The 25,446-nt window shown below is 37.7% G+C and overlaps 1 protein-coding gene across 1 annotated transcript in view; it reads left to right on the top strand.

The window, feature by feature from the left end:
• Positions 1 to 25,446, top strand: part of GPC6 (glypican 6) — a 786,226-nt gene that overhangs the window by 408,318 nt on the left and 352,462 nt on the right. The window contains exon 3 of the mRNA XM_075138503.1: positions 23,345 to 23,736. Within this exon, the coding sequence (XP_074994604.1) occupies positions 23,345 to 23,736 (392 nt within the window). The remainder of the gene's footprint in view (positions 1 to 23,344; positions 23,737 to 25,446) is intronic.

Here is a 25,446-nt window from a genome sequence, read left to right as displayed (position 1 = left end):
GTGGGTTTGGCAGTGCTAGGTTAACAGTTGGATTTGATGATCCTAAAGGTTTTTTCCAACATAAACCATTCTATGATTCTATCATTCTAGGTCTGTTCCGTGGAAAATCCCAAATCTATAGTTACCTTGAAGTTAGAAGTAATGTTTCTGTTCCCTGGAGGGAATGGCTCATGTCATAGAAGACGACTTGCTTGTCAACCAAACCAATTAGCACATGCCCACTTGCCTTTCCCATCTCCCAGGGTTTGCAATGTGTCCTGTCATCTTTAGACATATTTATCAGGAATGTGACTGTCATTCTTAGAAATATTTACCAGAAATGTGATTGCCAGAATCAAACTCCAATGGTAACGGCATAAAAACAACATATGGAACTGCCAGAGCTACCATTTTGGTTTGGTTGGTTTTTTTTTTCCTTTATAGAAATGCCTCAGAAGCTGCCATAGTTGAAAACAGCTTATAAAGTGCTTTAAGACCTCTGGATGAAGAATAGTAAATAAATGCAAGGTATTAGTTAATTTTCTTTGGACTAGCATCATGCGTGATAATATTATGCTTATTTAGGAGGTAGAAGAAGAATTTCAGTACAATATGCAGACTAAATATATAAATACTATGGGACTGATATAGATAATAAGAAATTACAACATATGGAGAAAAATGCTGTTTTAGTAGCCTTATATTTCTTTTCTATTCTAATTTATATAAATGGCATGAAGATCCAGAACCCTCTTGGAGGGGAAAATTTGGGAACACTTGGTCCCTTAACATTAACTCAAGTTTTGTCTGAGCAACCTGGATAAATAAAGTGATTAAAAGGGCTGAACAATTGAACTGGCAGATAATCACAAACTTAATTTTTCCAATAGGGAGAGCAAACACTCTTGAGTGCAATTCACGTGACCATGTACATTGTAGACATCTTCATCTGTATTAGTCACTCTTGGTATTTTTACAGTCAATGAAGAGAAATAACTTCAGGGTGCAGTTTATATGTCCTTAATGTGCACTCCGCATTAGGTCAAACCAACTGTATTCTAAGCAGCACTAATCCTATTCCCTAATAAAGGGACCCTACTGTGACCAATGTGGATACAGTTATCGGCACTGACAGCATCCCAAGTTAGGTGACATAAATCCAAACTTTTAAGTAATTAAGTCATGAATCAAACCGGTTGGAGGCTGCTGCATACCTAAGTCTGTTCCCAAACTCACTCTTTACCTTGCAGTATAAACACAGACTTGTGAAAGCGAATGCTGTATTACCTGTGCTTCTGTGTCATGAATTGTGACAAAATAGTGAAAACAGCATTTCCAGACCAGTCAGAGAGCAACCATGCCCTTAATGAGCTGTACAGAATCAGCACAGGCATCACCCACCTTTATACCTTGTCCGTGAAGGCGTGCACCCCTGCACTAGCTGAACACATCTGACCATGGGTAAATTCTACAATGAAAGGGGGAAAAAAAGGGAAGTTTGTGGGGTTTTTACTAGTTTTGTCAGTAAAAAAATAGGGTTTTACTAGTTTTTACCCCTACTAGATTTACTGGGGTTTTTTTCTTGTTTACAAGCTGGTCATTGTAACCTGGATGCTTTGTAACTACAATAGAGAGCAGCTTAGGGAAGTACTCCTCTCTATTACACTCATTAGGTATTTCTCCAGAGACAATTTAGAAGTGCTGTATTAGGGAAATAAACATTTAGAAAAAAAAAGGAAAAGAGAGTCATAAGAGGTTAAGAACTCAATAAACATGTAATATTCAGTCATTGACTATAAATATTTAAAGTACCATCGGCGGTGATGAATGAAGAAAAATGGCTGTGACGAAATAATGGATCAGTCAGAAATTCTGACTATGTATTTGTAGAAATAAACATTTTCTTGCCAACTAGGCACTTTTCTGGAAAGGAATGCATTTTTTAATTTTTTAGTCTATACAGTTAGAAAAGGCCTACAATGCATGTTATTCCATGGTGGTGAGTTTAAGTCAAGATTTTTACCATTATTTTTATTGTGACATGAATGGATTTGCACTTAAAGTTTACAAGTGTGGATCTAAGTAATGGTAGTCTTAAAAGATGGCAATGAATCAGTAATCATGTCTATTTTTAACACTTAGATGTATTACTTTCTGAAGTTTTATGAGAAAGATCTAGAAATATTCTGATTTATGCACAGTTCTGTATTTTATGCACACTTACTGAAGATTGCTGTGGCTAAGTACATTAGTGTGTATAAAAATGTGTAACACTGACTTTAAAAGTTACATCTCTAACACATGCATAACATGCACACACGAGAGACAGCATAACATGGAAGGTATATAATAATGTCAGGGTGATCAGTAGCTTATTATCTGTTTTCCCCAAAGCTTTAGAGCCACATGGTCTTATACCACTGGCGTCTTTAATGGTGTAAGTAATATGTCAGAAGTCATGCTGAGAGGGAAATGAGAAAGAATCAACTGCTTTGATTTCTATGACACACTCTGCACGGTTCAGGTTGATTTGGACCTCTTCCTCAGCTCCTGTTTTTTGTTTGTTTGTTTGCTTGTTTGTGGTATGGGGTTTTGGGGGGGTTATTTTGTGTGTGTGGAAAAGGTCAGTCACATGCTTATTTAAAAAACTAAGCATGATTCTTCTTACTTCATGGTGATCTTCACTGTTTTGGACAGTGATGGGTGTAACCTTTCTTTCAAGGTTCCACACCTCCAGCTCCAAAAGGACTGTGTGAATTACCTTCTTGCTACAATTTGGTATAAATATTTGCATTTTATTTTCTTTATGCTTTTCTTTTTCCTTCAGTCTATGCACATCTTGCATTGTGAACATTTTTAGCAAACTTTCATGGAAAAGAAAACTCTGCACTTTACTCAAAATTAAGAGAATCTGATTTTTATATCACATTTGAAAGTGATCATGCTAGCAATACAGGCAGTTAAGCACATTTGACAAGAATTTTCTGCTAAAGTATGTGTTTGTTCTCACTATTCAGAAACTCACAAACAGACACTGCCTTTAGAGCTTGCTGGAGCAAGGTTATAATAAATAGGAACAGGGGAAAGAACTATATTGGTTCTGTGGCCAGCCACAAGTTGGTAACACAATCCAACTTTTTTAAAAGGTTATCCAAAGTGTGTATTATTATGTATATTTCATTAATGGCCAAATGCGAAAAACTAGTAAAACTGCTAAGAAAATGTATCCGAGTGCTTTTTGATGCTTTTTTAAAATCTCTTTTGATACATGACAGTCTTTTTTAACCATGGGCACTGTAAGTTCACCTTTTGGGACAGTTCATTCTTCCCACACTTTTGTTGACCCATGTCTCCAATGCAGAGCCTAATTAGACAACAAAAGGGCCAGTCTTCGATATCAGCAGCTACATCCCCAGCCCATATCTGATCAACCATACCTGCGTTGTTAAACTATATGCATATGTCAGTTACTACGCTGGTTGTAGCCCTCAGTATGAAAAACCCATATAATCATTCTGTCATTTCTGGCGAAAAAGCATGGGGAACTGAAACTCTTGGTAGGGATAGGGAGAACAAATCTTGGCAGAGGTCTATAATGGTTGCTTTGTGTCCACATGGCAAAGTGAAGAGACCACTGAAGTTTTAGATTGTATTGCTGACCTTGTAGCATGTATGTTAAAGATGATAACCAAACTCAGGCCACAGGACTTCATGTGCAAATGAGAAGCAGAATGAGACAGCAAATGAGTAAAAGACCCAATAATTTTGAAGGGTAGGAAACATCTCTGGCACTTCAGAGGACCAGCAGCTTCCTTTTTCCCTTCTCTGGTCCTTCAGAGCCTCCCTGTCCTCCCCAAGCTAATCCTCAAGGTGCATGAGAGACAGTCTCCCACATTGCATCATTAAGACTCACCTCAGGAATTTAAAAGTCTGTTATTAGCAGTTTCCTGAAATAGTGGGTAAAAAATAAAATAAAAATCGATTCAACTGCCAAGGTCAATGCCTTCTTGGACAAGGTAGGGAAGAAAAGGAAATAGTTTTCTGGATGCTTGTTGGTTTTTTTCAGATATGACAATTTTGGGTTTTTTCAGATATGACATATTTTTCAGATATGACAATTTACAATAGTGAAAGCACTCACACAGTTTATTTTCTGAGTTTTTAAAACCTGTGTTTAAAAATCCTTTTTAATAACAACAGCTACAATTACTTGTTATCATAATGAATTGTTGTCATTTTGTAGTTCAGTCTAGAATAGAGATATCATTTGAGGGGCAGCAATTTGTCATCAAATCCATGTTTGTTCATTTGTTTGTTTATTTTCTTAAATTATGGATTTAGTAGTTTAAGAAATCTGTATTTGTTTTTTTTTCTTGTTGTTGATGTTATTTGAGCAGCCCAAGTTTTATCAGATGTGTGAGCCTAAGGTGATATGTTCTTTAAGCACAAGTTTACTGGTAATGTGCATTTTGGTTCAGCAGAACTCTTTCCAGTATTTGCTCAAATGCCTGTGGCCAAACAAAAATTGATGTTAGAATATTGTGCTAACAAGAAGCATTGCCAAATGATAAAATATTAATTCTTTTACTTTATATGCAGATATGAGAGAAGAAGCAATTACCCCTACTTTAATTGTTTCATAGATGAGTACAATTATGATGTTATTCATTCCGTTTGCAGACTGAATGTAAAAAATAACATCCACATCATATAGTCATAGATTTCATTTTAAAGTAAACCTTACCAATGTTAGATATATTAAAGCAATAAACCAAGAGATTAAACTTTCATAAACAGTAAGAGCTCATTGTTTTGTAAATGGATGTATAATAACGTCTTTGTAGCTCAAATGAAACCATAAAACTGACTGGGCGCTTTAGTCTTTCTGCAAACTTTTGATTTATCTTTTTAATCACTTGTTAGCTTTTTTTGTGGCAATTAAACATTGAAAATGGGCTCCAGTCTTCTTGCCACATTACTCTTCTCTTATTGAACTGCTGACATTTCTTTATGATGACAAGCAATTTAGAGGTGCAAAAAACCAGTTAAAGTGTATGTGGATCCTGCTGCTACAGGTGTTCGTTACCGATGAATGAAGCGATAGCTGTTGTTGGAATTTGAGATTTATCTTTCTTTGTGACTTGTGCAGCAGAGAGTGGATGGGTTACCTTTGAAAAGCTGGTATAAACAGCCCACAATCACAGAAAGGCTGTAGCTAGAGTTTATATCTGTAACACCAGAGTTAATGTTAGGGAAAGGTTAACTAGATTGGTTAACTAGATTGCAATTTTATACAGGTACCTGCTAATGTTCCAAACATTTTTTTAAAAAACCTACATAATACTTAGATATACATCATTAAAAAAATGCAACATAATGAATGGTGAATACTATAACTGCTCTAAAAGGGTTAAACACTCTATAAAACTGCTCACACATGTACTGTAACAGCCATTGATAGCAGTAGCTATACCTAGGATTGGGAAACAGTTTCTGGAAAATCCCCAATTATTTCCAAGTTCTCCAGCTATGTCTTACAATCAACCATCTTCTTTTTTTTTTGTGAGAGAGGGAGAGACTGTTCATGCCTAACAAAAGTTCTAGGACCCTCTCTGCCCCTCTCTGTCATGTTATTGCTTCAGGGCTAACAGGACTAAGGAGTGCTAAGAACATATTTTGTCATTGAACAAATCTGTTGACTCAAACTGCCATTTTTTATGTGGCGACTTCTGAGAGTCAAACAGCACCCTAGAGAAAACTGCTCTCTGGAAGAAAAAAAATAATAACAACAGCAGAATTTCACTTCTCATTTCCCATTGCAGTCCAGCTACTTGGAAATACTATACGTCTCTGTACCCAGTCCACAAGGAGGAGCGAATTGTAACGTGGGAATGTTTCAGTGCTGATAGGATCAAGACTTTCAAACTTTTAAATGCTAAATGCCCTTAGTGACTTTTTGTTTCTTCCTTTGCTTTTAATTTCAGCATCCTGTCTTCATATTTTTTATTAAAGCATTTATTGAATTTCACATTCATGTATTTAAAATGCATTATTTTAGTCTATTACATCAACTACTCTCTGCATCCATTAATGATTTTTTTCTGCCAAATGTAATCAGCATGGCTCTGCAAATAAGCCTGACCTAAAAATAAACCAAAGAATTAACATTTAAGTATCATGGAAGAAGGCAGTAAATCCTGAAATGGCATCAGCTTCGAATTCTGCCTTTTTAGATGATTTTCCATCCACAACTCCTATCAGTCACTCTGTGTGTTGCTAGGGTATATCTACTGTATGGTATTCATTTAAATACTTTTAGTTGTGTGTTGTTTATGTAAAATGGAATGAACAAAGGAGAATTTCAGGGCTGAATCTGAGATTTTTGCTTTCATTTGTTTAAGCTACAGACACTATTTGCATGTAGCTTTTGTGGTATAATTGTTTGTTTTTATTCTGCTGACATTGTGGTGGGTTAGCAGTGCAGATACTAACAGTTCCTTTTGTGGAAGTTAAGAACTAGCTGATTAATTGTTATTATGTTACACTCTAGAGGAAACCTTGTAATTAAACCACAAAAGGCTACATTAACATAATGTTAAGGGTCTGGCTTAATCCCACGAAAGCAAGAAAATTCAAAGTTAACGATGAAGAGCGTAATGTTACGTAGTTTAGGCCAAGTGTTGTTCTTTGGAAAAGAGCTTAGTCTGACTATTGTGGTTGTTTCTGTGTGTGATTAGGGCAGCTGCATTTAAATCAAATTAAGTCCTTTGTCTTTTCTTTGTATGTGCTTGCAGATCAGGCTTTATAAAAAAGATTATTGAGCGCTCAGCTCAGCAGTTACATTTGGAGCTAGGTCTGATGCTAGATTTCATGCTTCCAGGTACCTTTAAACCAGGATGAGCTTCTCAGTAATTCTTTTATTTGCAAGTATATTTTTCTGAAAGCCCACCAGACTAGTATTGGTACATTTATGTGCTATATTTTGATTTGCAGTAAAATGCTATTTCTTCTATTTCTTCTTTAATTTGGAAGAAGAGGCACCTGGTTTATTTGAAGAAGTGCTTTTCTAGAAGCTAAAATCTCCCAAGTTTTAATATACACTCTGTTCTGGAGATAATTTTAAATTATTTCCACGGTCAGACTTCCCTGTCTTGCTTCGTGTGTGTTCAGCTTTTTTATCTCACCCATATACACTGACTGAAGGTTTCAAACCCTGTAGAAAAGTCTACGCAGACATACTATTGGGATGAAACGTATAAATAAAGTTTGTGTAGTTAAACGTTTGAGGTAAGTCGGTGATTAGTCTGACAGGCTGATCACAGTGTCTGCTTCTCCATCTCTCCTTCCTCCATCCCAGTCCTTGACTCTTGGAGAGTTACAGCATCTGCCTGCAGCCCAGGTTGTTAGTTGTCATACCCTTCTCCACGGCGGCTGATTGGGAGCTTTGATATTCCTGAAAGGTCTTGATTTGATGTAGTCCCCTTTTGTGTGAACAATTTAGGTAACACAGACCTTAATTCTCTATTCTCTAGCCTGTATGATCCTGTGGCAATTTCATAGTGCGTTTTGCATCTATCATGGGTAGAAAATTACACATAGGTTGATAGAGTTGGCAGTGAAGTGGCAAAGACATATGATTGTCTGAAAAATTCACATCCTCTAACAAAAAGACTTAACTCCTCAGGTATGGGCATCCTCCCACCTTGTATGCCTAAAGATTACTTACACATGTATTTACAGGAAATTAATGTCCAATGCTTAGTACTGAAAACAGAGAAAGGAACATGTAAGTGCACAAGTTCCTGAATCGATCGCAAGATTCACGTGTAGTGAGTTGTTTCTTGGCATTTTTAAAAACATGTACCATAAAATTAGTTTCAAGAGCTTCTTACTATAAAGGACAATAATGACAAGTGAACTGTGTATATTAAAACTTTATGAAAACAGAAACAGTTTTTAAAATATTAAGAACTCACTCAATTATGAAATTTAAACAATGTAAATGGACTGCAGAGATATGATTGCAATTCTAGGAATAGACTAGTTTGTGAGCTGTCACAGCTAAAACATTCAAAATGAGAATACATTTTTCATGTAGTTCTAAGGCTTTTAAACAGTAAAAAAATCTTTATTTTCCAGTCTCCAGATTTCAGTCTTAGTCCAGTACACATTTTAGATGCATATTCCACCAAATCTGTCCTACTTAGTTATCATGCGAACTCATCAACCACTGAATTTTAAATATGATGTAGTCATCCTTGTTTTGGGAAGCTAAAAGAATGCAATCTTACCTCCAAAGGGTTTGTTATTCTAAACTCTTACCCCTACAAATATGCAAGAAGCAAGTTCTATAGAAGAAAGACAGGGTTTAATACTTTTGAGCAAATTTTTTTTTTTAAATTTCTAGAGCATACTCTTTTTCAGTGCTGTCCTGGATCTGAGCATACAACATCCCTCTGACTTTCTCTGAGCTTTCCTGGCTCCCTTCATGTGCGCTTCTGAAGTACTTCAATTGTTTTTCGTCCCCTCTCTCCCTCTCTCTCCTGGAGAGGAGTCCAGCTGCTAGCATCTGCACACACAAGCCAGCCCCCAGCCTCCTGGCTAACTCATGGAAGTGCTGTAGTTTGCAGGCAATTGGTACACCTGCAGCTTTAGCTGTCTGGTTTATATGGGCCTTTTAATTATTTTTATCCTTCTCCTAAATGAAGGCCAGACATTATACTCACTGGCTTCAATAATATTTGTTCTCTAAGCAGACTAGTTATAATCATTTAATTTTGCTTTATTAAACCACAGGGCTAGGTCAACTGGTAGTTTTGAATAGGTGCAAGCTACAACCTGGTAGAGGTTGCAGGAGATTTTACCTATTTTATCCGCATAGGATCCTAATTGATGTATGTAACACTGAACACCAAAACTGTCATCTAGAGGAATCTTCTTTCAGCACCCGTAAGAGCCTTCTCTTCATACCTGTAGATACCTGACTTAAATACTTGATTTGTAAATGTTTTTGCATAGTTGTGTTTGACAAGCACATTAAAAATGGTCGCTCATGAGCTACAGATCTCCTAACTTACAGCTACTGCATATATTGCACAGCTGGCTGTCATGATGCTAGCAAGATTTTTGCTCCATGATCAAACAGGAGTTTAAAATTCAAAGCGTTCAAGGTGCTTATCATTATTGTCATTTCTATGCCTTCCTGAAAATGCTAAGAAGAACTTTTCCACCATCCAAGCACCACCCACCTAAGATGCACTTTTAGCAAAGTTGCCAGCTCCATGCTGAATGAGTACCTTGCTATTTTTGCCGAAGCTAAACCCTTGCCGAACTCTGCCTGTTGGGGCCCACTTAATTTGAAATAGTTGGAGCACTGCACAGAAGCCAGACGCAGAAGGACACAAAAACTACATTGGCAAATGATCTGTCAAGTGACCCATGAACAAAATCGAGATTGAGTTGCCCTTTGAAATAAACCTATTTGAATTTTATTATCTCTAGAGCACCTTGTGTCTCTAATCTTGTGAAAGGTTAGTATTCCATCCATCAGAGCAAGATTAGAGCTCTAGTTGATGCCTGTGCTTGATGATAACTGAATGCAGCAGTTGGGGCTGGAGGAAGGAGATTCATTACCATCAGCAGTTCAAAGAAAGATTGGGTAAACAGACGCTCAGGGAAGCAGCTTCGCAATATAGACCACATAGGATAGCAGAAATCAAAGGAGCAGAATGGCAGTGAAGATTTAAACCTTTTAACAACAATCCAAGCAAAGCAATGTTACCTTATTCCCATCCTTTTATTTCGTGTCGCAGATTAACAGACCCAAATGGCTGCTGCCTACTAGGCTGAAATGCTAATCACTTCCTCGGTATATCTATTAAGAAAAAGCTAAGACTGTAGGAACAAATGAGAAAATAATACCCAGGACTCATGGCCAGGTTAATGTCCACCTGATATGCATAGACAGAAGCAAAGAATGCAGATTTTGTGATGTTAAAAAATAATGTTCTCTTTTTATTAATTCAGAACTTCTCCCTCTCCTACCTCAGGTAAAAATCATTTCTCAAGTGTTATGTCTTTTTAAAGCTTACCTGACATTTTGAAAAAAGCCTTAGTGAACAGGCATCGTTTTTCCCTGTCCTTGTTTGCCTGAACTTTCTAAATTTTATATTATGCTCTGAATTATATATATGATTAAGTTAATAACAGTGGTGACCTTACTTCTCGTTTTAAAAACAGAAATATGATTAAGTACTTCACTGTTCTGTGGCAATGTCAGCTCCAAGAATATGTATTGCTTCAAGAATATAGGAGTAATCCAAAGGATTGAAATGTGTATATTTTCCTAATCCTTTGGTTCTTCCTGTTGGGTCTGGATTTGTGCCTCTGGCTTTTCTATCCCTCCAGAGCAGACCGTGTATTTATGATCTCACATTTGGCTTTGAAGAATAACAAGAGGCCTTTCGGACCTGATGCCAATGTATCAGCCAGCAGCAAAATAACATGAGACTGAATTTTTTATTTGCTGTCAAACTTCATAAAATCACAAAGGAAAAAGAAATAGAGGGTAGGTCTGAGATTGTCCAGAGGCAGAGGTATGTTAAAGCAGTAGAAATGGTTGTATGCAAAGTAGGAACCCATTTAGTTCTTAGGTAGTACCCACAGTATAGCCACAAAAATAAAAAAAAAAAAAAACAAAACCAAAACCAAAATAAAACAATGCCAAAATAAATTTCAATTTCTAATAGATTATACTGATGCTCAGAGTACAAGAAATCATGACTTTCAGCTAAATCAGATTAAATCAGAGCCTGTGACAGAGTGTACAAACTTTGATGGCTCCTCAGAATAAGTAAAAATGTTTAGAAGAGGCCAATTTTAAAGAAAAAAAAGGTAGTAACAACAACAACCACAAAATCCAGGGTATCTGTGGTGTTACGCACTATTTCTGTACAACTCTTGATTCCAGAGACAAAAGCTGCTATTTCTGTGTAATCAACAAAAAAGATTTTTCAGTACCCTCTACAGTTACATTTTCAGCTACTTAACTGATTTTTACTGTATTAAGGGACTAACACTATAAACTATACATGGGTATGTAACACTAATTACAGTGCTTAGTGACTAAATACATATTGGGTAGGCTGTATGGTACCTATTGCAATTTTTGTGACATTAAACATAAAAATTTCAATTGAAATGTATTGTACATTGTCATGGTTTAACCCCACGCAGCAACTAAGCTCCATACAGCCGCTCACTCACTCCCCGCTGGTGGGATGGGAGAGAGAATCGGAGGGTAAAAATGAGAAAACTCATGGGTTGAGATAAAGACAGTTTAATAGGGAAAGCAAAAGCCGCGCACGACAGCAAAGCAAAGCAAGGAATTCATTCACTGCTTCCCATCGGCAGGCAGGTGTTCAGCCATCTCCAGGAAAGCAGGGCTCCATCACACGTAATGGTTACTTGGGAAGACAAACGTCATCACTCCGAACGTCCCCCCCTTCCTTCTTCTTCCTCCAGCTTTATATGCCGAGCATGATGTCATAGGGTATGGAATATCCCTTTGGTCAGTTGGGGTCAGCTGTACCAGCCGTGTCCCCTCCCAACTTTTTGTGCCCCCCAGCCTCCTCGCTGGTGGGGTGGGGTGAGAAGCAGAAAAGGCCTTGGCTCTGTGTAAGCACTGCTCAGCAGTAACGAAAACATCCCTGTGTTATCAACATTATTCTCAGCACAAATCCAAACCATAGCCTCATACCAGCTACTATGAAGAAAATTAACTCTATTCCAGCCAAAACTAGCACATACATATACATATTACGGGTAAGTCTGAGTGAACATGTGGTCTTTACAAGAAGGGAACGTGTGACTAATAAAGTAATGCTTCTTCAGTGAAAGTGGAGAATATTTGCTAGATAATGGGTTGAATGAGCAATATAATTTAATGCCCAACCCTAATATAAAAGTCACCTATTGGAAACATATTTCTAATTATATGGTTTGTAAATGTGGAAGCACTTAAAGTATAAAGCCATCTAGGCTACATAAAATTGTAATGTACCTATGAAGTTTCTTGTTATGGAAAAGGAGCAATGTAATTAGTGTCACCTAATATGTAACATACCTGATGTTTCCATTTTTCAGAAGTTATCACCGGTTTAGTGTGAGTTTGAAAGTCTTTTCACAATTATTTAGGTCCTCATTCAAGGAAGTATGTTGTCTCTATGTAAAACCAGAAGGTGTGTTCTTTCTTGTGTCCTTTTCAAAAGATCCCTATTTTTTCTAGCTGTATTGAGATATCTCCCCTTATTGTGTTATATGGCTGAATGTTTCTCCCAAATAACTAAGTATATATACATTTGGAAAACATAAATAAAGAAGTTATTGGATAAAAAGTTTACAATAATCTCTTACAATAAGTATTCATTTTACTTCCCTATCTCACCAGACTGCTAAAAACTTTAGTCTTTCAGATAATGCAGTAGTGGAAGCCCTAAAATCGCCTTATCAAGCAATAATACATATACTCATATGTGTATTAAATAAAATACGAGCACTGATCTAGCGGGGTCGATGTGAAGAGACAGGCTCCTGTGGGATGTGACAGGGAGCCCCCATTTTAGAGCCCAAGCCAGACTTCTGATCTAAAGTCTTCTTTCTCTCCCTGTGGAGAACACAAAAGGCAGAAGTGGAGCAAGGCTTCATGCTGAGGTTCCTCAGTCGGGTATCTGGAGTGAAGCGGCATGTAGCCTGGACTGCAGGTCCTTCTGCACTTGACAAGATACACAGTTTTTGGGACCCTTGTTCTGCCTGTGTGTTCACAGGAGATGGTTTTAGCAGTATTGAGAGACTGTATCTGAGGAACTTCTGGAAAACTGAAGTTTAACTGTCTTCTTATCACTTTCTCCCTTTTATTCAGTTGTCATTTTCCTGTTTGTTTTTCTATCTTCTCTCTGACTATTTTTGTCCTTTTTAGCTTTTGCTTTCCTGTTTCACCTGTACTGCCTCGTTTGCGCTTGTTTGTCCTCCCATAGTTGAATGTTTCTGCAGTAGTATAGTGCAGGAAAACAAATATGAGGCCTCTAGTCAGCATGGGTCACCCTGGACCCTTCACCGCCTGCGGCTCAGTATGACTGATCACCTTTTCAGCTTGTTCCTGAAACCTCATCTAGGAGGACTATCACTGTCAGCTGGCAAGATTTACATGAGAAGAACAGTTAGTGGGAGTTTCAGTTCAAATCTGACACAGCGTTAATGTTATGGCCAAAAAAGCTGGAGAAATACCAGAATATTACAAAAGGAAATAGTGTCTAGCACTGATTCTAGGCACTGAACGACTTCGCCACCAAAAGTGACCCAGAATCTCCACTCCACTAGGCTCAGGAGGACACATTGGACACCAATGAGAAAAACATGGCCTATGCCTACATTGCCCCATCAAGCTGGCAGATAAAAACCATGTAATGTGAGGAATTACATCTGTCTGAGAGAGAGGGATGAAGATTGTATAGTAGGGAGAGCAGACAATTTGGTGTCAAGATTGCAGAGAAGGTGGAAGAAGCAGTAAATGGCAAAATGCCTGGAAGCCCAGTGACTTCTGTGAAAGAAAAAAACCAACAAACAGACAAACAAAAAACCCATACAAAAATCCAGAAATAATGTTCTAGATCTCCTAGCTCTTATTGAGCCACACCATTTCATCACAGGACCATAGGAAGGAGTCAAAGCTATTGTTTGTTTGCTTAGAGAGTCAATAGCTTGTGGGTTCATTGAAATATTCTTGTCAATATGTTCAATAGATTCAGCAACTGATCAGCAGACCGGCATAGAAGTACAAAACTTTGGTATCGCTACATGGCATATCCATTTAGATGGAAACATCATATGCAATACAGCAGCTAATAAATGGGAATTTATTATATTTATTAATTTAAATTCCCCAAATAAACTTGTCCTAGGAATTTTAAGGCCACCCCTGTGTAGCTCAATCAAAGAAAATGTAGATTACACTGTTTGAAATCTAATGCGACCCTAAATATATACCAATCTTGTAAAGATAGTTTTTCAGTTCATTGTACCGTATCTTATATCTAAGTTTCCTTCTGACTGGAACACTTTCCCAGTAGACACACTCTCAGGAGAAAAAAAGGTTTCTGTTGAGAAGGTAGGTCAGATAAAAATCAATCATGCACCATCTTGATCCAGTGTCTGCAGAACTAGTGTCTGCAGATGAAGATTTATGTTGACTTTAAAGCTACTCAAATACAAACTTTGTTTTTTAATCCCTGATCTTTGAAACATCCAGGTAGGAAAGTTTATTGACTTCACAAAGCCCCATAGGGGACCCAAGGTCTTTCTACCAGCACATGAATGCAGATCCAGGATCTGAAAGACTGTTTTCTTCAAAAGTAATAGATCTTTTCCTACATTCGTAGCTTCTTTGAAGCCAACTGTAATATCCTTAACCTTAATCCTTAACCTTAATCCTTAACCTTATCCTTAATCCATGATTTTATGCATTGCCTTGTTTTAAGTCACTGATTGCCCAAATCTGATCTCTAGGACCGTTGTAGCTCCTTAACTTTCCTACTATTACCTTACAAAAAAAATTTCGTCCCTCTAACAAACTGAGAACATTTAAGTTGACTTCCTGACATTTAAGTTAACCTAGTTTGATGTCACAAAAAAAAAAGAAAATTTTCCGCTTTGGTGAAGTTTGACTGTAGCTCAATTTACAAGCAAGAAATTGAATGATACCTCTGTATTATTACAGTAACAAATAGTGCTGCGCGCAGTGTCCAAATAGTCAAGAAACAACTGGGAAACTAGCCTGGATTTAATACTGCTTGGCCTTAATGGTGCATGGGGTTCCTTTGAGTGTGGATGTAGGAAAATTGGATAAGCTCAAAAATAAGTAAATTATCTTGGAGGTAGTATTATCTTTTTTGTTAGTGGTGTTAAACCATAACAGAAGTTATTAGCTGCATTCAGAGGTGTCTGGAAAAACCATCAACATGACTTCATTACCTCTTAAACTGCAGACTTATATGCAAAATTGATTTTATGTATATAATAATTTCAATAGGAAGTCAAACTTCAAACTGCTCTTACAGCAGGCTTCTGCCAGTTAGCTCAAATAGAAGTCTTCTCAGTTATTGCAGTATTATCTGTCTCAGGTCTCACATCTTGGGGTTTTTTTTGATGCAATATACGGATTTCTTTATAAATACTAAAATGAGCTTGTTTCAAAGAGAGAGAAAGGTGAAATGAGATGGAAAGGAAAACTGCAATGGATTTACAGCAATTACATTATATAAATACAACTGTGCAAATATTTCTTAGCTCTCTGCACTTGCAAGTGTGACATGAAAGTAGCTGCAGTTCTAATTTTAAACATATCGTGATGCATCCAGTCTGAGCTGCCTTTCCACACTGGGATTCAGGAACTGCACTTCCTACTGGGTTCTTCGCCAGATGGATGTGATCCAGTAGATGCTTCAGAAAACACCCCCTTCTTGAAGCTGAATAGGGCCCAAGAACCGGTTTTCAAACTCTTCAATGACAGCTCTTCACAGTAGTCTATTTTGTTTAAAATTGAAGGAAAAAAACAAACAAAAAAACCCCACTATTATAAAAGAGAAGAAGCAGCCCTCCTCTATCACATACTTATCTAAATCCAGGTTGAGATTTCTGCCTCCGAAGCCCAGTTCCAAAGAGTTGCTGCTGTCAGGTTGTGGTTAATCACCACATTGTAAATAAAAGTCAATGAAGATTTCAGTGTTTTCCTCTGGCCAGCCAGAGCCTCCTTGCAGACGCATGACTCCTGCCCTTAGTCAATTCAAGCTGTCTACTCTGAGAATAGGCATGAAGGCGTGCAGTGACTTCAGTGCCACATTCCTCCCCAGCACAACACCTGACTTCTGAACACCACAGGACTGCGTCTAATGATAGCAAATAATACCTCTGGTGTGGGTCCTGCTTGTCAAAAAAATGCCTACTTTTTTTTTTTTTTCTTCAGAGAGAATATAAATTATTCTGGCTTAAATCAGTTTTACCTGGCTTGTAGCAAGGCAATTTGTTGTTAATTTTCCCCTATGTCTTCTGGTACACCTTACACTTCCCTGTATTAAAAGACAACAAACTTTTAATACGTTTAAAAGATTGTTGTAGATTATAGGCATGACAAAGAATTTTCATACAAAATATAAGATGGTTAATCTCCTTAACTATTGAACTGGATATTTAATAACCTCTACTGGTGCATAGGGAAAAACAGAACAGTCTCTATATTTTAAAACGATTGTTGCACTGAGTCCCATAGTTTATATATTGTTAATATCATTTTCATGAAAGCTTTAAATGTTTTTCAGAAGAAACTGTGGTGACTCATGAATGTTTCATGAGGCGTTCTGCATTTTTATGAACATATGATGTAAAATTCATCATTCTGAAATTCACAGATATCCATGAAATGCTACATGTCTCTCTTTGGTCATGGATATTCATGACAGTACTACTGCTGTAAGCATTTAAATGCCCATTCATAAATATTCTAGAATGTCGCCTTCTGATGCCATGTAACATTTTGCTTACGTTTTATGAGTACTTCACTTGGGCATTTTCCACTTGATAATGAAAGTAGAACCTTCAGGGACAGTTATTAGTGCATATATAAATTATGTGTAAAGCTATCTCATTGCTTTGTTTTTATTCCTAGCATTCTCTTTCCTGGTTATTGCTCTAAGTTCAATGATTGTGTGAGGGGATCTTGGGAATTTCGCATGTCATATTTATAATCAAGAATACATCATCAGTATAAAGTACCAGATGCAACGGAATATGAATTTAGATTCTAGAAAGCAGTAAAGAGTTCAAAAAGTATGTGTTAATATCTAATTTAATAGTTCTCATGTGAAACTGCGATGTGTTTCACCTACTTGCAGGATTGTCTGTATAGAATCAATGTCAGGATCAAGTCTCCCTTTTAGACATACTCAAGTGTTAGTAAATGACCTTTCGCAGTAAAGAAACAGCAAGTTTAGCATTTAAAGGTTGCACCTGCATCCCCTGAAGTTGTTGATAATGTTCTCATTGATTTCTGTTGCAGAATAAAGTCTTACAGACCTTTATCAGTGCATGTAATCGGCTCTGAGTAGATGACAGATCCTTTATATTAATGTTCATTTGTACAATAACTTCTTTTGTATATCCGCATTAAATAATGCCTTAAATTCTTTGTCAGATTAGGTTCCCATTGTGATGATGGCATTTGATGTATAAATATCAGCCTAGCTTTTTTTCTGTTTGCCTGCACCTGATCTAACTGTCCAACCCAGCCCATGACAGATGTGTCTGTGTTTCCTCCCCATCCTCGCATCCCTCGTTTTAGCCCAGGACAGTGCTGTTTGCATTGTCTCCACGCTCCACAGTGGGGAGTGGCTAAGGATGGAGCCTCAGTGGTCTCCCCTTCCCCTGGGTCTCCTTCCTTCCTTGCAACAGCCTGACCCATAAGGGGCAAGAAGTCATGGACTCTGGACAGGAGGCAACGAAGAAGATTGCAGTGAATTATCTTCTATTATCAAGTCTTGCAGTAGTCCGAGAAATGGAGAGATTGAAGAGGGGAGAGAGACCCTCATCTTTGCTCATAACCTTTGAGACTGCACTGGCTTCTAAACAATTTAGTAGCATCCGAAAGATTTCATAATGTCATGATAATTACAGGTATAGGACATTCTAGAAAGGAATTTATATCCATTAACAGCTAAATAATTTTACCCATAGGTGATTTTACCCAAGACATAAGCAGAGGATGTAAATCACCTATTCTGAAATTTGTAATTATAGGACACATTTAATTATCTGACTTGTATTTCTTAGCTTTAAATGCAATGTGTATATATTCAAAATGAGTTAAAAAAGGAGAGCAATTTTCAACAGACCTCATCACACTGCAGCTTTTGTTTTTCCTAATGGGAGCTGAAATTCATTTCCCAGTTGTGACTGTTGAGTGTTTCTAAAGGTCAAAGCTATAAGGGAATTTTAAAATTAGTTATTCAGGCTCACTAAAAAGTAATACCAATGCACTGGTAGCCTTATGCATATAATTTGTTCACTCTTGAATATAAATACAAATGTAATGTCAAAAATAGGAAAAAAAAATCATCCGTTGTAAGTATTCTCCTTGCAGCAATTTTTTCTCAATCAGGAAGTTAAATTGAGTTCTTTTTGTTTTGTAAGGTTAGATATTGTTAGAAGAAAATCTCTGGAAACCTGAAAAAACAGTTGGAAAATGAAAAAGCATAGAAACCACAGAGGTTAGTTTCACTTGAATTTCCTTGAGATAAATCACAACTTTCACTAATTAATACTATTGTGGAATATCTTTAAAAAAACAAACAAACAAAAAAAGTCTTTGCAAGAATCCCACAAAAATATGAAGAGTTCACCAAAATATTTTTTCTCATTAATGACTTCTTCATGAACAAAGAAAGAAAGACAGAAATAGGGCAGTGGAACAGAAAAAAAAGGCTGCCATTGATGGATATCATGAATGTAAGTATCTGTACCTAAACAACCCCCAAAGAACCTTCCTGTCCATAAAGGTAGTCATCCTACATGAATTCTAATATCCTTGTTACCATCAGCCTTATCAGGACTGGGAAATTCAAAGATGTGAAATTAAGTTAGGTCCACATAGGGTGTAGATGTATGCACATCTTCACAGTAAATGGTAGATCACTAGAATTTGTATGTCTAAATCCTCAGAGCTCTTTGAAAATCAATGCCCACAAGCAGGAGAACAAGGCTATAATGGGGAACATGTATGTTTTGGGTGGTGCTAGTCAATGATGGATGAAATCAGTATGCCACCCTGAGCAATATTTTCCATAAAGGCTGATGTAAAATCAGACATATATCCCTGTCCAGAACCCCTGAAGAGCTCTGTGCGGCTGTGCTGTTTTTTCTTGGGTAGCAGTGAGACTGCATGTCCAGTGTATCAGATGCACCATAGTACAGCATTCAGATCTCAAGTTCTGCTAAAAAGGAAAGCTGAGCAGAATATGTGATAATTAAATGAAATTTCCTTTTGGTCTTTTTGGTCTTAAAGCTCATGCATATCTTTTTGGTTTTGGGAATTGGACAACAAACTGTTTCTAGCTTTGCATCTACATTCAGATGTTGGTTTTGCTTAAATTACAGATGGAAAATACAAGGGAATTTATCAGGCTGGGAATGATCATAGAACATCAGCTCCAACATAATACAACTTTGTGTATCTAATAATTGCCTCCAGATGGTTGTGATTATATTTTGTTGAAGGCAGTTATTACATCATATCATGCTGCAATATTATCCCCAATCCTGATCCATTGACTTATGGTGACAACTTTGGAATTAGGCTAGCTCCCAGGTTGAATGCATTATGACACCAGATTATCTATGTTAAAATAGAGTGAGAAACTCAGCTTTCAGTTGACAAGGTAGTGTGAGAGCTAACAAGACCCTATTTTTAATCTGAGAGCAGTACCTACCATTCAGTAACAGACTCTAGCAATGCATTGTGTCCTTTCACTTTGTAACTGAGTTGTCTTATCACAGACAAAATGTGTAATAACAATTCAGACTTCATTTGCAGAGACTGTTATTATCAATCTTGCATCCTAAATTTACAAATAATGTTTAAAATAAAAACTAGCTTAAGTGTTATCCATTGATTGGAAACCCACCATTTAAGCCTATATAGAGCATGTAATGGTTTGAAATAGCAATCTTCTCTCCCTCTTTTCGGTAGCTCAGTGTGCCTTAGACCTTACCTTTTTCAACTACCTCATAAGCAGAACGGAACAGGCTTCCTGAGACCGTCTGGCTAATAAATGAAAGCTGTGTAAAAAAGTGCTTGGAACATAAGACATACCCAGGACATATTCTGTCATATAAAAGAATCACCACTTAAAATCAGGAAAAATTATTTCCAGCATTAACACTGCTCATGACAGCCTATTTTGGCAGCAAAAAAATTCACAAGATATATATTTTAAAACACTGTGCAGCTCTGTCTTACATAGGTTCTCCTCTCCCACCCTTGTACTTGAGTGCCTTCCAGAAGCACATTAAGCAACATGATAATGTCTGTCTCATCTTCGTTCTTTTACTCTGGGCTGAAATATTACCTTATTTTTCAAAAGCTACCTGCAAGTTGATGAAATATCATCTTTGCAATGAACATAAAATCTTTAAATTACTGTGAAGACCATGGGAAAATTCAACCTTTGCGGAAGCAAGTACAGTTTCTCTTCATGTAACTGGACAAGTTATGTCAGGACATAGTTTCTGTACATAAGCATTGCAAAGCAGACTACCTTCCTGATGTATGGAAGATTTGAGGACTAAAAAAGCAAGTGGTCCTTCACAGCAGCATTCATTTTGCTGGATGGGAGTTGATTGAGAATTTTTCTAATTAGTACACAGGGGTGATCTCTTTCTCTCTGGAACTAAAAAGGTATCCAATTTGGTAGTTGTTGCTGCTTTATTACCCTGATCCTGCATAGGGTTACTGATGCAGATAACTCTCTTAAACTGTCTTTTGTGTCAAAGCGTACAGAAGACTAACGGTCTAACTTATTAACGGCATAATAATTTACTCTAAGCAATAGCTCTCAAAGACTAGAGACCTAGGAGAAGACTAAAAATTAAATAAAAGTACTGCTATTTGAGGACATTAGCTTTCCTACAGAATGCATATGTATGGTGTCACATTTGGATTAGCACGAAACTTAAGCTTGTGGAGTTACTGATAATGTTTGTACTGCAGTATAAATAAAGATTGCCACCAGCATGGACCACATTGTGCTAGATGCTGTACAAGCACAGCATGGATGTCTACCCCTCCCTGAAAAGTTTGGTTGGCTTCCAACAAACTGACTGTGAGACTGCTACATAATACCGCCGCACAAAGAAATGATAGGTTAACAGTCTCAGACAAGAGGAGCTGTCAGCAAACTCGGTTATGCTTTGCTGTGACTGACTTATGTGGTAAGATCATGCAATGGCATGATCTTTTAAGACAAATAGTGGGATTCCCAGTATAGCTATGGATTGGGAGGAGCCAGCATGTGAATTGCTTGCAGCAGCAGCCCCCCAGCATACAGACCCTCATGGGAGAGAAGTCGAGGGGCCTAAATTCACTGCTTTCGTGATTGTCTTTCCCAGTTGTCGTTCAATTGCACTGGTCTGAAAGCCTGGCTTGAACATTAAAACAAATTTTAATTTGAGCCCCAAGTTCTCTGCCATCTTTTTGCCTTCCAGATTGTGTGACTAGAGAGCTAGATGTATTCAGCAGTACAGCAGTATATATTGTTCCTTAGAAGAAGAAATGCTGAATGTATAAAATAGTAATCAGGATGATTCAGACATCAAGGATACCACCAGGTCAGGGTTAGGGGTGAAAAACAGCTTTGTTTTGCTTTTCTCTAAAACAGTTTTGTCAGAATTAGTGGATAATTTGGAAAAACAACAGAGAAGACTGTATGCTGTGGGCCTCAATTTATTCTGTTTGGCAGCAAAGAATAACAAGGTTTTCTTTTTGGTTGTGGCTTTTGGGGTTGTTTTTTTTTTGCTTTTCCCTGCATAAAATATTTGGCAAAAGCATATCTTTTTCCAGATGGAATTTATTCCATATGAAGAGCTGTGGTTTTAATGACAGTTTAGACATTGATACAGTTATTAGAATATATTTTCCCTTTAATAAGTGCTTTGATGTAGCAAGTATGTTCTCAATGTTCTGTGTATACATTTTCTTGATAACCCCTTTGCAGTTATCTGGGAGATCAAAGACTGCACCTCTGCACAATTTCTGCCAAAAAGAAGAGGCTCTTTTCTTACTGAGTCCTTGTAGACTGGTCCACAGTGTTCGGTGGATTCTTCTTTCAGCTGATCACAGTTGCAAATCCTCAAATTTAGTGTAGATTTTTTCTTACATAGTCTTAATTGCCATCCTGTCTTTAGCATTGCAGTGGTTCTGCATTTTTATGAGTCACTGTAGCCACAGCAGGGCCCTATGTTAAAAGAGTATTCACATTATAGCATTAGCCAAGACTGCAAGAAATCAGCGTGTCCCTGCAGTTAGCACACGCAGATGTGTCTATGGGCAGTGACCACATATTTAGAATCTGGTATCCCAGAGTTGGCTGCGTGATGACTCCTGCATCAGTGCAAATCATTTAATTGCACAAATATACATGTTTTGCCAAAGGTGTTGCCATCTCTGCCTTACTGTCTGCAATGCCCCATTTACAGGCCACAGCAGTCATTGAACTCTTTTCCAAAAGGAGGTTTAAAAAGGTTGACAAGCAGACCCTGTAGGAAGATGGCGCCTTCTAAAAACCAGGAGAAGCTACGCCTGCTTTTGTCAGATATGTTTAAAGAACTATTGTACATGCGCAGTGAATTTCCTGGGAAAAACTAAGTATCACATGGCAGTTAAAGGATCTTAACAGAAGAGATGATTACATATTTGCAGTGTATCCCATGGGCTTACTTTCCATTAAGAATAAATTCCACAAGCCAAAATTTAGAAATATGTTATGGTTTGGGCCTGAGTAGATAAAAGGCACAGAAGCAGTAAAGTCTGAAATCCTTTCAAAAAAATGTAAGGTCTGCTGTTCCAAAACCAACAACTAGCACAAACTGGGATTAGTAAGCTGGCTGTGACATGACTCGAGAAGGGTTGTAGTACTGTTCTTCAGTAGAGTAGCAAATTACTGAAAGTACTAACATTTTCTTAGTACTACCTAGACACGTAATACTTTTAAGAAGTATCCTGCTCATTTCCACTCAGGTCTCTTTCAAGTTCTCTTCAAGAATATTTGCAAAGAAGTTTTCAGATTTATTTCCATGGTGTTCTGCTACATCGTAAGAACTTCAGCAAAGTGGAACTTATCATCATCTAGCTATTCTAAAATCATTACATTTTCAGTTAAATCATCGTATTAATGACTTTACATTTAGCATAGAAGATTTACTATACTGGTTATGGAGGATATTGCAAGGGACGGGGATTTCTATGTTCAAATAGTACATGAAGAAGTGGAACTATGTTCACTGATGTTCTTTTAAATGGGTTTTTCATGTTCAGTGTTACAGGTTCTACATCCTTCTACTTTGTTGGGGAGTTCAGGTTATACTCTATTTTTCTTTACCTCTGAAGAAAGTTATTTCCTACCCAGATAGATTAATTTCACTAGTAAAGCAGTGCTGTAACAACATATTAGGACAAACTTTACTAATGCTAACACAGGAATGTAATCGGAAAGCCCTTGGTGCCTTACTAATATATCCAGTCAACACCTGCCTTTTTTCCCTGCAGAATTTTTCCGAGAACTTCTGGAAAACGCGGAAAGATCCTTAAACGACATGTTTGTCCGGACGTACGGCATGCTGTACATGCAGAACTCGGAGATGTTCCAGGACCTCTTCACAGAGCTGAAGCGGTATTACACAGGAGGCAATGTGAACTTGGAGGAAATGTTGAATGATTTCTGGGCTCGGCTGCTGGAACGGATGTTCCAGCTCATAAACCCCCAGTACCATTTCACTGAGGACTACTTGGAGTGTGTAAGCAAGTACACAGACCAGCTGAAGCCGTTTGGAGATGTACCCAGGAAGCTGAAGGTTCAAGTGACTAGAGCGTTCATTGCTGCACGGACCTTTGTTCAGGGGCTGACAGTAGGCAGAGAGGTTGCAAACAGAGTATCCAAGGTAATCTAAAATCAAGGGGTTTTTTGAGTTTGAATTTGTTTCAAACTTGCTAGACAATTGAAATCTGATTGTGCACTTTTTTTTTAATATGGGGGAGGGGGTTGTTGTGTGGTTGGTTGTTTTTTATGTCTACTGATATACCCATCCTAAGTTTATAAATAGGGGCAACAGTTGTGTTTAATCCCTTCTGGAGATATTAAGGCAATACTGACTGGAAAGCATTTCTCTTTGCTTAGGACAAAATGAAATACCAATATACATCAATGTTATAGTATGGTAGTGATTGTCATTAGTAATTCAAAACTGGCTACGTATATAAAAGATGATGATTATGATCAGAATTTAAATGTTTCAAGCAAATTTATGCTGCTGTTCATTAGGGCAGTACAGCCCTCACAGCATTCATTCATCATGCAACTGGGTGATGGATTTTGTTAGAAATGTCTAGTCATGTTTTTGATGAGAAAATAGACAAATAGTGACACCTCTGGAACTTGAGCTCTCCCAAAGGACCGTTTGACTCACATTTGTTTTAGTTTTAATTATTTATCTATGCAAATATTTATGACAATTATAATCCTTGAGAGCTTCACATAATTAAAGCTGTGTAAGAAAAACACACACACAAAAATAACCCATCTGGGTACCAGAAATGTGCCGGAATGACTTTCCCTTACACAGTGTTTCAAACTCAGGTATATTTTTCTGAATTACCATTCCAGCTAGATACTTGTTCTGTGATCTGGCTATTTCGCACTCCTAGTCTGTAGTGTGTTTGGACCTTAACAATATTCTGAATTCTGAAGTGCTTTAGCGACATCCACTATGAAATGCTCACTTCTGGACAATAAGTGCATGCATGATTTTGATGCTTGTCCCTTGCAATGCTTCCTGCATTTATAAACTTAAGCCATTCCTCTTCATTAAAAGGACTGGCTCTCTTGCTTCCTTTTAACCACAGCCAGAAGGTGAGGTACAGGTATAGCTGATACATTGTACAGTGGACGCAATTCAAGCTCACAGCAAGATGAGGCTTCTAAACTTTTCTGTATGATGTGATATTTTGCAATTACAAATTCAGAAGCCATGAAGCCAGAGAGGTAGTCTACAAGTGAGAGCCTGATTTTGTGCCTAGGAGGCTGCATGGGAGGAAAGGGTTGTTTTGCACTTAAAAGTCAGTGAATGAAATACATGATCCTGGTTACCCAGCTAGAACCAAGGTCTCTTCCTCCCAAGTGCCTTCCTGGTCTACAGGGTTGCCTTCCCTTTTTTTTCTGGCACTGTCAATTCTTACAGTCCTTTCTGAACAGTGGGAGGGCATTGGCATGAAATTCCAGCCCTCCTAGTCTGGTTGGGGACAGATGCAGCTGTTTAGCCTCCAAGTGTGCAAAATGCATATATCTGCAGCCCCAGATTTCCACTGAAGAGTGGTGATGTCCCTGTGGGTCAGGTTTTAAGTGAAAGTGCTGAGCTCCGATGTCTCTCTTGTCCGTAGGCATTAGGTCTTGCTGCATCGACTGGATCAGACTATAGGGAGTAAGCTATGTAATTCATGTAGTAGATGTGTAATTTGTGAATCCGGAACACATTAAGGTATGAATTGTCTGCTGAGATGTCACTTTCCCTGTGTATGTACATGAATGTACAGAATATGCAGGTGTCTCCCCTCTCACTTACCGAGGAAATGTTTTCTTCTCACCTGCTGGGCTT

This window comes from Calonectris borealis, chromosome 1 (assembly GCF_964195595.1).
Source record: "Calonectris borealis chromosome 1, bCalBor7.hap1.2, whole genome shotgun sequence".
Taxonomy (NCBI): Eukaryota; Metazoa; Chordata; class Aves; order Procellariiformes; family Procellariidae; genus Calonectris; species Calonectris borealis.
Note: the sequence above shows the minus strand (reverse complement) of the source record. Positions and strands in the feature narration are given on the sequence as shown.